We start from the raw sequence: 14,777 nt of genomic DNA on the forward strand, positions 1-14,777 counted from the left end.
CTTTAAATTTGATGGGATTGATTGTTTTGATGGAGGGATTTTATATATAAGGATGGGAGATTTCACTATTGATTATAACCTGACCTATAAAACTTTTGGTTTGCATCGTGGTGGTTCCTTGCAGTTTTTATGTGAAGCTTCCATGGGGGAAAAAACATTTTCAGTGGAAGCTTAGGGGGAAACTCCACCAGAATTATATAGCTATGTAACAAAATTAATATAAACACAGCTTAAAATTGCATTCATATGGTGAATAGTTGACTAAATGACTGGGAACCCAAATCCATTCAATTTTCAGCATACCTTGTTCACCAAACATGACATAAATATTTATGTTTTAATGTATTAACTTACTGTTGTACATGGGCTTCATGTCAAAATAGTAATTTCTTGAAAGAGAAATGCACCTCTCCACTTCTGGATGAATCAACATATTTCCAAACCATTAAGCATGCAAATAAATAATGCCCATTTTAAATATGTATTTATGCTGAACAATAATAGCTGTAATTGTATGGGTACATATGTCATAAATATATATCTTTTCATTTTAGATTCTGCTGACTGCATCAAATGCTCTGATGATCATTGGTCAAATGAAAGTCGTGATAAATGTATTCCAAAAACAATTGAATTTTTGTCTTACACTGAACCATTGGGGATAACTCTTGCTTCAAGTGCTGCGTTTTGTTCTCTGATCACTGCGTCTGTTCTGTTCATATTCTTCAAGTACCGAAATACTCCAATTATTAAAGCTAACAATCGGGAGATCAGCTTTTTTCTTCTACTGGCCCTTGTGCTTTGCTTCCTTTGTCCTCTAATATTTATTGGACGTCCAGCAAAATATTCTTGCATGCTACGCCAAGTGGCATTTAGTGTAATATTTACAATTTCCATATCTTCCATATTGGCTAAGACCATCATGGTTGTAATAGCTTTCAAAGCAATGACGCCTGACAGTAAGCTAAAAGTATGGGTTGGTCCTACAGTTCCCAAAGTTACTGTCACATTTTGTTCTTTGATTCAGCTGGTAATATGCTTTGTCTGGCTTGGGACATCACCACCATTTCCAGAAGAGAACATGATTTCACAAGAAGGAGCAATAACAGTGGAGTGCAATGAAGGCTCCTCATCTACATTTTATTCTGTGCTTGGTTATATGGGAATACTGACATGTGCCAGTTTTATAGTTGCTTTTATAGCAAGGAAATTGCCAGATACTTTTAATGAAGCAAAGTTTATCACTTTCAGCATGCTTGTATTTGCATCTGTCTGGCTAACTTTCATCCCAGCTTATCTCAGTGTAAAGGGAAAGTACATGGTTGCTGTAGAGATATTTGCCATTTTGCTTTCTAGTGCTGGTTTACTGTGTTGTATATTTTTTCCAAAATGTTTTATTATACTTTTTAAACCTTCTGTGAATACTAGGGAGCATATCCTGTCCAGACAAACTTAGGGTACAAAAGAAGGCATGTAAATAGCTTTGTTAAAAGTTTTTCTGCTATATATATTGTTGAATTAGTAATAACATTGATACTGTCATTTAAAACCCTAAAATCAGCAGTAATGCATAGGTTTATGGCAGAATACTAGGCTAACTGCCCTGAAGAGTCATTTTAAGCCTAGCAAATAATCCATGGTCAGAACCAAACCCTGTACTTTGTATCTATGAGGTGAAGACATTAATATGTCAATGTCACCCCCCCCATAGACATATTAGTACAGTTAAAGCTAAAAGTAGTCACTTTTCAGGAAATTATCTCTACTTACATGTCAAAAATATAATGTCTTTATCTAATTATGTCTTCACTCAGTGGGAAAATTCTGTAATTTGAATCCATTTGTATAATCCAATAAAAGTCAAGAAATTGCACAGATATCCTTAAGAAAGTATTTAAAGAATCACAGGATCAGAGGAGGTTACTAAGGTGATGGCCCTGGGGCCCTTACAAGCCTAGTTGAGATCCAACCCTTTTCCCTCTATTATCAATGCTATAAGCGGACATAGATTAACATCTACTGCCATGTCCAGGAGGGATGCAGGTGAGACCCCTGGAGTGAATTTATGGTTTCCCATCCAATCATCCAAATTATGCTTAATAGGGGTCACCAATGGGCTCTGCTTCACTTGAATTGGCAGTTTGTTCCAGAGTAGGGGGTGACCTTTGGGAGATGAATCTGTCTTTCCAGCAAGTCTTGTTAATGTTGCATCCTGTGTTAAGATCACTAGAGAGAATGCAAGGGATGCCTTTAGACTTGCAAATGTGCAGCATTTCCATTAAAGATGGATGTGAGGTTGCCTTTTATGCAAGGCAAAGATCTCCCCTGAGAAGCCTGTATGAGACGGAGTATAGACACAGGGATAATCAGCCTAAAGCATGTGCTGAATACCCTGAATTTTCCTTGTAAGGCATTTCTGAGGTGTCTCCAGTTGTTGTAGGTGGCCTGATGATGGAAGAGTTTAGGGGAGTTGTGATCTCCTTTTTCCTGGAGGCAATGCCTTTACTTATACGATGGGCAATATAGAAAGCTCTCCTTACCACTGTAGAAACATGGTGATCAAAGAAGAGATTGCTGTCAACCTGAGAGCCCAGATCTCTCACCACAATGAGAACTTCAGGTGTTATTATTAATGTGGTAATCCATAGGGACATCACCCTTGCCAAAGGGGATGATGGTATATTTTTGCATTTAATTTAAGTCATTTTAAGCCTTGTATTTGCATCTGTCTGGCTAAGTCAGTCATCGAGAAGCCATGGTGGTACAGCAGTAGCATTGTTGCCTCACAGCAAGAGGTTCTCCTGTTTGATTCACGGCTGGAGTGCCTTCTGTGTGGAGTCTGCATGTCCTCCCTACGGTCGAGTGGCCTCCGAAAGACATGGGCGTGCCTTCGCTGAAGATTGGGCGTCGGGCTGGCAACTCGGCACCATAAAAAAATCTACTGCCAATCTTTAGTGGACCGGAGTTCCACTGTGGCGATCCCTAACCAGGAAAAGCCGAAAAGACAAACATTTTGGCACCAGTCATTGGTCTGTGTAAGACCCTCTTGTAGGATGTCCACATCTCCAGGGGACTCAAAGACTGCTCCTAATTTGCAGTCATCCACAAACTTTGTCAGCCGCAGATTTTTTTTTTTTAGCCTGAACTTTTGAGAAGTTGATTTGACCCCAGCAGCAAGCCCTGAGGAACACCACTGGTTACTGCTCTGTTGGTGGAGGTAGAGTGTCCTACCTTGACTCTGTGTGTTCTACCAGGGAGCCAGTTTACAACCCACCTAACAATATACGGGTTTATATTCAGTTGAGTGAATTTATCTATGAAGCCTGAGTGGGGAATGGTGTGAAAGGCCTTTGCTTAGTCCAAGTAGGCCATATGTACAGTTTTACCCTCAGCCTGGGCTTTGATGATTGCCTCAAAGAAGTCCATCAAATTCAGTAGACACGATCTCCCTTTAACAAAGCCAAACTGGGTCGGCTTTAGCATTTGGAGGTCATCTATATCTTTGTTGATAAGGTCCATGGTGATTCTCTCCATGGCCTTACAGATGAGGCTGGTCAGACTTATGGGTCTATAGTTGCCAGGGTTAGTGGATGAACTCCCTTATGTAAGGGGGTGACAGTAGCAGTTTTCCATTTTGCAGGACATACCCAGTGTTTAGGCTGTGGTTGAAGAGGGTGCCACGTGGTGCAGCTAACTCCTGTTTTAAACAATTTAGAATGCATCCAAGGATATTGTCAAGTCCCATAGAGGCTGTGTTTTTGGCTTTAGAAAGGGCACTAAGGACTTGTCCCTTAGAGATTTCAGGAGGAGGGCAGGTAGTCAGGATGTCTAACAGTATATGAGGTGGGGATAAGGGGGAGAAGTTCTCACTAAACCAATCTGGTAGCAGGTTTGCTATTTCCACAGTTTTAGTATATGTTCTGCCATTTACAAGTTCTGCACAGATCTGGGATTTTCTTTTGAATTTACAGATGTAGCTAAAAAGTGCCTTATGGTTACCCTTAGCTTGGGCAGTAAATTTAGATTTGTAGTTGGCTTCAGATTGCCTTACAAGGTATCTTATATGGTTGTTTAAGCAGAGGATGGAGTGCTTACAGTTACAGGACCATTCCATCTTGCTTTTAGACAGCAATTTCTTTCTTCTGTTATATAGCCTGTTTATTGCAGATGTCCACAAAGCAGGTTTGGTCTTTCTTGAGAAACTAACCTTGATCCTGTCCAGTATGACTGAGTCAATGCAATTGTATAGATGTTTATACAAGGCTTTGGACTATAACCCAGCATAGGTGTCCTTAGGCAGGGGCTATGAAGCTATTGATGCTGTCTTGTAGTAAGTTGGAGTTTGCTTTGGAGAAATTTTTTAGCCTTGTTTCTGCTGAGGGTGGGTGAGACGCAATGGTTACTTCTAATGAGACTGATCTATCTGATCTCACCAAGGAGGGCCATACACTTGGGGTGGTGTAATGATCGCCCGTGTTTGTTAGCACCAGGTTCAGAATGTTTGAGCCCCTTGGGGAGTGTCAACTAATTGGTTCAAGTCATTGTAGTTTATGAAGTTCAAGAACTTTTGGGCAAGTGCATTGGTACATGTATACTTTGCCCAGTTTATGGACTGGTAATTGAAATCTCCCATAAGCACGGTGTTTGGTTGTATATTGATTGTCTCCAGTAGGTCCAGATAGGCATTGTAGGCATCCCAGTTCATGGACAGGGTTTTATAATTGGCAATAACTTGGAGAGGGGTCTTGCCTATGGTCAGTTGTATTTGGAATAATTCAAGGAACTCATTCTAACCAGTCTGGAGGTGTATTTGTCTTTGATGAATATCAATAGTTCACCGCCTTTAGTTTTCCCACAAGCATTTGGTGGTCTGAATGTGAGGAAGCCATTGTAACCTGGTATGGCCGGTGTGCTTTCTGTGGCCTTAAACCAAGTCTCTGTCACTGCACAGATGCTGGTATCTTCTAGAGTAAGAACTGCTTCCAGAGAGTACAGTTTTATATTTAGACTCTTAGCATTTAGCAGCATAAACCTAATGCTGACTTTTGAGGATATTTTTACATTGGAAATTTTGTTCTTGTGACATTGCCTAAAAAAGGCCCTATAGGGGAAGCAAGAGCCTTAGGCAGTAAACGAAATCCCAAGAGTGACAGGTGAAGAGCATCTCTGGCAAAGCATCGAGGTCTATTGACCATGTTATCCCAGGCTGACAGGAACTGGATCCCCTTGGAATGACACCAGAATTTCAGCCAATTGTTGAAGTCAATTATTTTTTGTTTGTATTGTGGCATTATAGTTGTTGAGGGTAATATGATGCTTAAGGCTAGGGACATACCTGCCTAGGACACCTAATCCAAGAGCTCAGTCATGTCTCCTTTCATATAGTCCAGTGAGGTATATCTCAATTTGTTGACACCAACATGGACCATGATGGAATCATAACAGTACTTGTTGAGGAGAAGCTTGAGTGCATGTGTGATGTTGCGGATCCTGGCACCTGACAGACAGCAAACTGTGACCTTTTCCTTATTCAACCTGGTGAGTGGCACATCTGTATGTCTCATGACAGAATATTGGATTTTTCATTTCACCTTAAGGGGTTTTTTGGTGACACACTGTTGCATGTGTCTTTGTCTACTGCAGTCATCTGTGAGTGTACTATGTGGAGTTGGAGTACACTTGTGTTTGAAAGGTCTCTGAACTTTAGGTACATTTTTGGGGAGGGCCTTAGCATATGTAGGGTTATGTGTTGTTTGTGTGACTGGTGATGACAGTGAGATGTGTGTGCTGACAACCTGCTTAGTGTTAGATATACTGAGAGGTAAGTGAGAGAGCCTAGATTGCACCTCTCACATGTTGAAGCTGAGTACATTAGGAGAAGTAGGTTGTCAGTGTACATGAGGCATTCGCTACATTGCCTCAGGATGCCTAAATCGATTAGGTTGGCTGGAGAAGTGGTGGAAAATTGTCATTCCATAGTGCTAGGTAAACTAGTGTGGTCAGCAGCAGGGAATGACCAGAATGACCAGCTGGGAATGCTGTGCGAGACTAGACTGCTAGAGCTGGTGAATAGGACTAGTGTGGATACCTCGGAGGCTCTGCTGGTCATTTCACCAACTAATGAAGCACAACCAGAAAAAACTCTTCTTGAGCACACTTCAGCTAAAAGAAAAGTAGATGCTTTGTGTCAATAACTGCCATGAGTATCAGCAATTGCACTTTAGTGCATGTTAGTGCACCATGGTGCACATCGCACAAACCTGCACAAACATATAACTTATAAAGTAAATCCAAGAACCTTAATTGAAGGAAAGTAACCATTAAAAGTGCTCAAAACTGAGCCTGGATGCAAAAATCTTCAAATGTATGGGTCCTATACTGTAATGCCCTGCTACAAGGGTGCAGGGGGGCCCTCTCCAAGAATAGTCTGCTGGAAATTAGTGCTCATATTAAAAAAGCAGAACTAGATCCAGCGAATCTGAATCTAGTCTATACTACTACAGTTTAGAATTGCCCAAGTCAGATAAAACAGTTCATCTCAGTTAAAAATAGCAGAAATAAACAGCAGTTCAGCAGAAATACAGTTTAAAGTGCAATAGAACAACAATCTTAGAATTATCATTTGCTGGAAGCCTTGGATGGCACAGGTGCAGATATCAGAGCAGTGGCTGATCACCTAAAGGAGCTGTGTTTAAAACAAGAGCTGACCTGCACAAACATGGGGCTTATAACGCAACTGCAAAAACCTTAACTGAAAGCAAGTAACCTCGTCTGTAATCATGTTACATTGCCTAGTCAATTTGTCAACACAGTTTTAAAAATGTATGATTATATTACCTGCTTGCTCAACTAGAGTCTGTAAACTATATGTAACTTGTAATAATTTTGTGATTTTTACTGTATGTTCTACTTTGGAGCTTTTCTCCCCAGGCATTTGCTGAAAATGGACATGTATCCAGTTGGCCCTATCCCGGTCAACAAATGTAAAATAAATAAAGAGGTAACCAATAAAAATGCTCAAAACTGAGCCTGGATCCAACAATCTTCAAATGTATGGGTCCTTTACTGCACTCTCCTACCACAAGGGTGTTGTACTGTATGTTATGTTCTGTATAATTTGCAATCCATAATAAAGCACTGTTAATGTTTTAGATATTGGTGACACATGTAATGTCTATTAAATTACAACTTATGAGGTGAATTTAAACTGAAATGTAGTCATGGCATTTAATAAGCATAACACCCAGCTTAGACTTGGAATGACAATGTTGTAAATAAAATTAAGTTTTTACTTCATTTTTTTAAATGATAACTAAAACCTTTTTAAGATTTAAGCAATTAACCTCATTGAAATGCCACCAGTATACTTAATTACTTGATTTCTTATTTTTGTGTTATTTTTTAAAGTAAATCAGAATGTAGCAAAGAATAAAACATATAATTTTTCATGTCATGAGTCTACTGTTTATTATTGAAAAAAATTCTGATGAAGTGAAATTGAAAATGTTGAGATATTAACTGCTGAGCAGAAAATATACAGGCTTGTTAGCATTCAAGCCAAAACAGGCATAGGAAACAATGTCTTATTATGGATTCCTATTACAAGAATAAAAGTTCACAACTTCGAACTTGTAATAGGAAACCTCACTTATGGGAAAGTGAACTTCCACGAAATTGCACTTCACCGAAAGTACCGCAGCACAGTGGAGGACATCAAAAAACAAGCTATGTCCTCCATTATGGTGCGATACTCATGGACCTTAGGGTTAGGGCATGGGTTAGGCTTAGGGGATAGTTAGTAAAGCTATCCCCTTACCCTAACCCATGCCCTAACCCTAAGGTTCTTGACTATTGCTCCATAGTGGAGGACATTGCTATGTCCTTCACTGCGCAGCAGTCGTCATGGACCTTAGGGTTAGGGCACAGGTCATGGCAAGGGGGTAGCCCTACAGGCTATCCCCTTACCATGACCCGTGCCCTATCCCTAAGGTCCATGAGTACTGCACAGAAGTTCAGTACAATGCCCATTCGTTGTACTGAACTTCGCGTAAGTGCACTTTCGATTAAGTGCACTTTCACTGCAGTGTGCATTCCATACACTATTTCGAAGTAGTGAACCTTTGATCTAGTGTATGGAATCCCTTATTATATAGTTTGTAATACCAGCACTATTTTTTCCTTGGATGAAACCCAAAAGAATATGAAATAATTTAATCCTATTAGCTAAATACAGTGGTAAGAACTCACATGTTATAGAATTATCACTTGCTGTATTATTTGATCAAGAAGAAGAGATTAAGTCTAATTCTGTTTATGTGGTTAAATATCCTACTCCCTGTTTAACAGTTGAATATCAACCACATATAATTTCCAATATATCTTGTCTAATAATATTACATTTTTAAAAAACTGAATGTCAACCATGTAGAAAAAGGCATTAAATCAGTGCTGTTAATGCATTAAAATTATATATTTTAAAATGTCTCTTATAACTCAGATATGAATAGTAACAACTTTTTAGTGGTCTTGGCTAAGTTTCTTAAAATAAATTCTATTATCATGTTTTTTAAAATTCAAATAAAAAAAAATTCATGAAAGCATTCACTATCTCGATACTTTTCAAATGGCACACATAGGATCATAGGATCATAGGAGGTTACTAGGCTAATGGCATTATCACCCTTACAAGCCTAGCAAAGTTCTGCCTTTGTTTCCATGATCAGCACTTATTGCCCCTGTCCAAGAGAGGTGGAAACCCCAGGGTGAATTGATAGTTACCTATCCAATCATCCAGATTGCGCTTGAAGATGGTCAGTGAGGTGCTAAAAATCTAACAACATTTATGGCTACTAATGGTTAAGAAACACAGGACCCCATGGCATCAAAACCACTTAGTCCTTGTAAATGTGCTTCCTCTACACTGATGAGCTGCATTCTGCAACAAACGGAAATATTACGATTTCTTCAACTAATTCAGGCCCTAAACATTGAAATAAAATATTGTAACACCATTTCACATATCCATTATGATATCTAAAAAATGATTGCTGCAGAAAACAAAACAAATATTAATGACCTCAAAACCACTATAACAATTACTGAAGGGTAAAAGCAAGAACTGGAGGTCCAGAATCACTCTTTCCTAAAGAATCAGCTTCAGAGAGAAACACTAGATGACAAGAGAATGTGCCTTGGAGTTGTAGGAATAATGTAATTATATGCAACCTTGTCTAAGCCAATAGTTTTTCAGACACTGCAGACTACTTTGTTTTTGTCCTCTTTTTTCTGGTGTGTTTTGAACCAGCTAAATGTTAGGTGCAAGTGTCCAAAATCATAAGGTATTTAAATGGAAAACAGACACCTTAGATATTGCTTTAGCACCAGTACATGATGGCATGTAATGCTGTCTGGGTTTATTCACTCTTTATAACAAATTTAGGCAGGACATGTTCACATTTCTGCTAAACTATATCTGGCATTTTCTGTAGCCATTATATAACTTCCTACATGACTGTACAAGAGTATGAGAGTTATTTGAAATCATTTACAGATTTACAAAACTCACAGCTTACAGTTTTGCTATCACTAATTTCACCATATATTCAGTATCTGTAATAGTTCTGAGCATCGTCTGAAAAAAATCATGGTTTATGTACAGGTCAAATATACAGATCACACTCTTTATAACATAGACAGAAGATAATAAGTGCAGTTGCCTTACACATTATAAGTCACCTTATCTTTTTTATGGATTTTAATTGACTGAAGGCTTATTAAGTCCTATATACTTTCAGCTCTGCAATTTACTCCCTTGCTCCTGTATATCATATAAATTGCAATCATTTTTGATCAAAATTTATTTACCTGCAATCATAAGTTAGTGTGCAAAGGTTATACCATTTTTCAAATGCAGAGTTAATTGCCCTGTGACTGATTATCAGGAGCAAATACCAAATACATTTGCATCAATCCACATCATACAAAATGAGCAGCTTGTCTGTTACTTACTAACAAGTAACCTGGAATCTCATGAATGGAGGTAAAACTAATACAGCCTTTGAAGCTCTTATTAAAGTGGAATGGTTTGCTCAAGCTTTCTTCATAACCATACAGCAACACTACAGCACTCATTAGCAACCTCATTTTTAAGGGGTTTGGGGTTGGAATAATGGTTAAAGTGCTTCCTTGAGCCCTCACAGACACTAAGTACAGGGTTTGATTCTCAATTAGACTGCCGCGGTGGTACAGCAGTTGAGTTGTTGCCACACAGAAAGAGGTTTTCCCGTTCGATTCTCAGCTAGTGTGCAGGGAGTGCCTTCTGTATGGAGTCTGCATGTCCTCTCCGTGGTCAAGTGGCCTCTGAAAGACATGCGTGAATGGGCGTGCCTTCATTGAAGGTTGGGCATCGGGCTGGCAACTTGGCACCATAAAAATCTAGTGCCAATCATTAGTGGACCGGAGTTCCGCTGTGGCGACCCCTTACCGGGAAAAGCCAAAAAGACAAACAACAACATAGAGTACAACACCCCCTTTGGTATGTACCTCACAAAATATCTACAACAACTGGAAAGGCCACAGAAATACCTCACAAAGAGGATTACTGGCTTCAAACAGATGCCCTATGCAGTCTGTCTCAAAAACCTCCAGCTTTACTCCGTCGCATATCGCCTACTCAGAGGTGATCTCTGCCTAACATACAAAGCTATGTCAAACCCAGAGCTGTTGGACATGCTCCACTTAAAGAAATCCCAATACCTCCCAGCTACATGCTCTAGGGACCTAAACCTTGTCACCACAATAAACAAAACATGCTGGAGGGATAGATTCCTGTCCCAGACACTTCCCATACTCTGGAATAAACTACCTATCAATATCAAACAAAACTCCTTATTAGCACTCTTTAAGAAAAATCTTGATGATTGGATTGGAAATAGAAAATTCACCCGGTGGATCACTTTTGTGGCTCTGCTTGACAGTAGCACAGGAAAATAAATTTTCTTGGGTGGCAAAAGCCAGGGTACCTTTTTGGCTGGGCTTGTATAGGCCCTAGGGTCGATAGCCTAGTACCTACCTATGAACCTATGAACCACTGAAGGGGAAATTGGCTAGACATAAAATGGCCCAGAAGGGCAGCTAGACTAGAACTTACCTATGAAATCAGTTGACAGTGCCTGAGTATATGGTTATATGTTATGACAGAATTAGAAAAACAACTTCATTCTTAATAGCTTGATGTACGCCAGTATCTAAAACAGGCAACAATAATAGCCATAACCATTATGAAGTACATAATATTGTCTCAATGATATAAACCAGAAGAGCAGGTTGGAAAAAAAACATATAGAAAAATCAACAACAATGATAACCTTTTAGTATGACTTCAGAGTCTCTACACCATCTGCAACTATCTGATAACTGAACAACCATCTAATCTAGACATGTATATTATAGCAAATTAAATTTGTTGAAAAGATTTGTCCATGAGATTAAAGAATAGATCCCATAAATTTGAACAGGGATCCATGTCTACATTTTTAGTAGATAAAGCTTTGAGGTTATAAGTCTCACAAAGCAATTCTAATAGCAATTTCTGAACTAATCCCTTCCATGGCTATAAAATCTCAACTGAAACAGTAGAAACAACATCCTGACCCAGTAAAACAAACTTATTGGTAAAGGTCTTGGTGGGGGGAGGGGTCTTAACAAACAAATCTTAGTGGAATCCTCAAAGGGTAAGTCCCACCTAATGGCTGAACAATTACGATAGATGGTGGCACCGCATAATGTAGCCACTCTTGGGGACCCATATGAAAATTGTCAGACTCTGTTGCTTGACATTGCCAACTCTTCCCAGTTCTTTCCCCTATCCTCTACATAATTGCAACATATAAACTAGTTTTGTCAGAGTAAAATATACTAAAGTGAGAAGTCTATTAGTGTGATGGGACTGTAGGCAGAACTTTCATTCTTGCTGAGTAATGTGAACAATCAAAAGGTAGCTCCCTGTACCCCTTCTAATACATAGGAATAAAATTCTTTTTTAACTTTCTCTTGGAGACATACTCCCCTGTGGGAGAAAAGATCTTGTGTTTAAGCAGTGTACTCCATAACTGGTGATCTTCCACCATGTGACGTTGGCTGAAGGGGAAATGGCTTGCAAATCCACTACAAGTCTCAGACTATGGTTCTGCAATTCTACCACATCCTTAATAAACAAAATCACTCCATACCTCTCAACTGTCCAGATTTTCACAGAATGTCCAGATTTATGCCTCATATTTTTAGTTTGTTGGTAATAAAATCTGTGGTTTTCTGGCAAAGCACTGAGGATTGAAGTCACTAAATAATGACACATTTGAGCTTCAGACTTTATATCCTTCAGAAAATGCACAATAACACAAATCCTATTATTCCAGCAACTTTCTAAGCTTATAAGTGCAATATTTAAACTCTGTCCCTATTTTTGGGCCTTTGTCCCACCATTATTTTAGGGGTTGTCCAGATTTCTTACTCTAAGAGGTTAAAAGGTATGAATCACACCCTAGTCCAATTTAGTCCACCACTGGGACTCACCTTCAGCCACCAGTTCTCTACTGCACCAGAAATAGGACAGGCTATACACACACACACACACACACACACACACACACACACACACACACACACACACACACACACACACACACACACACACATCCAAACCCTAAGGCACAAAGACACAGTTCGCCCTTTCACTTTCAAATGTGTTTTCAACTTTTAGACTTGCTACTAATAAAATGTGCTTTATTATAGCAGCATCTTCTGTTAATAAACAAGTTTGTTTTTATCAAATTATCATCAATGGTTGTGGAAGGTACAGATCCCATTTGGTCTAAACCAATCAACACAGTATGAACTCTAGCCAGTCTTTTAGCTACTAGGTTAGTGAAAAGTTATAGCCATGGGTGAGAATAGATAATGGTTGGTATGAATCTATTTGTAGAGGCTTTTTACCAGGATGTAAATGACAGCAATTATTGCCTGCCTCCAGAAATGAGAAGATGGTCAGCTGAATTAATGACATAGTTATCCATGACTATTGAATTATTCAAAAACATTTCTTCATCATTTAAGATGTACTTCTACAGGTAAGCCATCAGGACCACTCAACAGCCATTGTTTTTCCACAAACCCACTAAGAAATATGCTGGAAGTGATTATGTTTTTTTAAAAAGGTAGAGAATTAAAAAAATGCAAATAATTCTTGACTTGTAGCAACTTGTGCGTCATCTGCTGCAAATAGCGGTTCCTAAAATCTAACAAAACACTTTAATATCCCTGAAAGTGTTGTAGTATCCCACTGACAAGTGATTCTTTATTTTGTTACCCTCAACCTAGATGGCAGATGTTTCTGATAATGAGGAGTAATCTGAAAGCCCATTAGTCTGAGATCTCTTAGTAAGTTCAACTTCATGTATCACAATTTTTTTTCAATCTGAAAATCTTTTGTGATAAAAGCTAAAACATTAACAAACAGTTCCTTAAATCTCACACTAAACATTATTTTAACCTAGTTAAACCTTAAAGTAATTGAAAACTTGTAAGTTAAGTAAGCAGATAGCTGACTGCTGAAAACATTTATGAGAACAGCCTTTAAACAATACTTATTACAGTGCCAAGTAGGAGAAGGAAAACATTTTTCTAAAAGGGCTGGTGTTCCAGGGTTGCAAACTGTCCAGAATTTTTCTGGACTGTCCAGAATTAAGGGACACTGTTCAGATAATGGAAATGACAGCATACGGTCCAGAAAAAATGCCACGAGATTAATTTTTTTTTAATTTAAAAAAAAATACTTTTTTATAAGGGTTAAGAACACCCTTTGCATTCGTTTGCACACAGATGCAGAAGACAAAAGCAGTTTTCTGTGTCTGTGCGATTGAATGCTTACGTCTTTGACTTCCGCACACATGGAATTTGAATTCTTGAAGACATTTGAACTGTACAGCGGACCACGAATGGACTTTTCACATATGGTTTAGGTACTTATGAAATGTTGCAGTTTTACCAACTCATTCCACAGTCTGTTTGCATATATAGAGGAAGTAAAATGTGGAATTCCTAACTATACAGTAATATTTCAAAGTACTGTTATTGGATATTAAGTAGCTATGTTGGCGGCTAAAGTTCCAAGCAGTAAAGATACTAGATCTGAAGGACTCCATGAATATTAAATGTATTTGAAACAGAAGGCTACTAAATTATGATACTGTTTTTAGTTATGATGCTGTTTTACTCGTGTTTTCACTAACTGATTAAGTAGAATATTTTTGTTGCACTTGATTATGCATTTCAGTATTATTGGTGGGGACTTAATCATTTAACGTGATCAAAGAAGTTTTTTAAATGTTTATTTTTGTGGGTGAGTTCATTTCTGGTGACAGATGTAGTCACAGACTTCTGACAAATAATGTATCCAAAAGTACAAGTGTGACAAGCCTGAGGATGCTGTTGTACTAATCAAATCTAGTTGCATCAAATACTGACAATTTAAGCACACCCTCTCTCTATAAAGATGATGGGTTGCCAAACCAGTATTCAGTGGGATCATATCAGAAGACCATATGATCAATATGCACATTCATGTATCTGATTTTATGACTGCCTTATAAACCTTAGAGTACCACATACACATGATACTACACACACACACACACACACACACACACACACACACACACATATATATATATATATATATATATATATATATATATATATATATATATATATATATATAT

The 14,777-nt window shown here is 38.4% G+C and overlaps 2 protein-coding genes across 2 annotated transcripts in view; both read left to right on the top strand.

The window, feature by feature from the left end:
* Positions 1-2,667, top strand: part of LOC122808227 (vomeronasal type-2 receptor 26-like) — a 28,904-nt gene extending 26,237 nt beyond the window's left edge. Inside the window, exon 3 of the mRNA XM_044079189.1 lies at positions 555-2,667. Within this exon, the coding sequence (XP_043935124.1) occupies positions 555-1,456 (902 nt within the window). The 3' untranslated portion in view covers positions 1,457-2,667. The remainder of the gene's footprint in view (positions 1-554) is intronic.
* The window catches only part of LOC122808228 (extracellular calcium-sensing receptor-like), a 387,150-nt gene continuing 374,397 nt past the window's right edge, over positions 2,025-14,777 (top strand). The window contains exon 1 of the mRNA XM_044079190.1: positions 2,025-2,043. Coding sequence (XP_043935125.1) covers positions 2,025-2,043 — 19 coding nt within the window. The remainder of the gene's footprint in view (positions 2,044-14,777) is intronic.

The sequence above is a fragment of the Protopterus annectens genome, chromosome 8.part0 (genome assembly GCF_019279795.1).
Source record: "Protopterus annectens isolate FY-2018-M chromosome 8.part0, PAN1.0, whole genome shotgun sequence".
Lineage (NCBI taxonomy): Eukaryota > Metazoa > Chordata > Ceratodontiformes > Protopteridae > Protopterus > Protopterus annectens.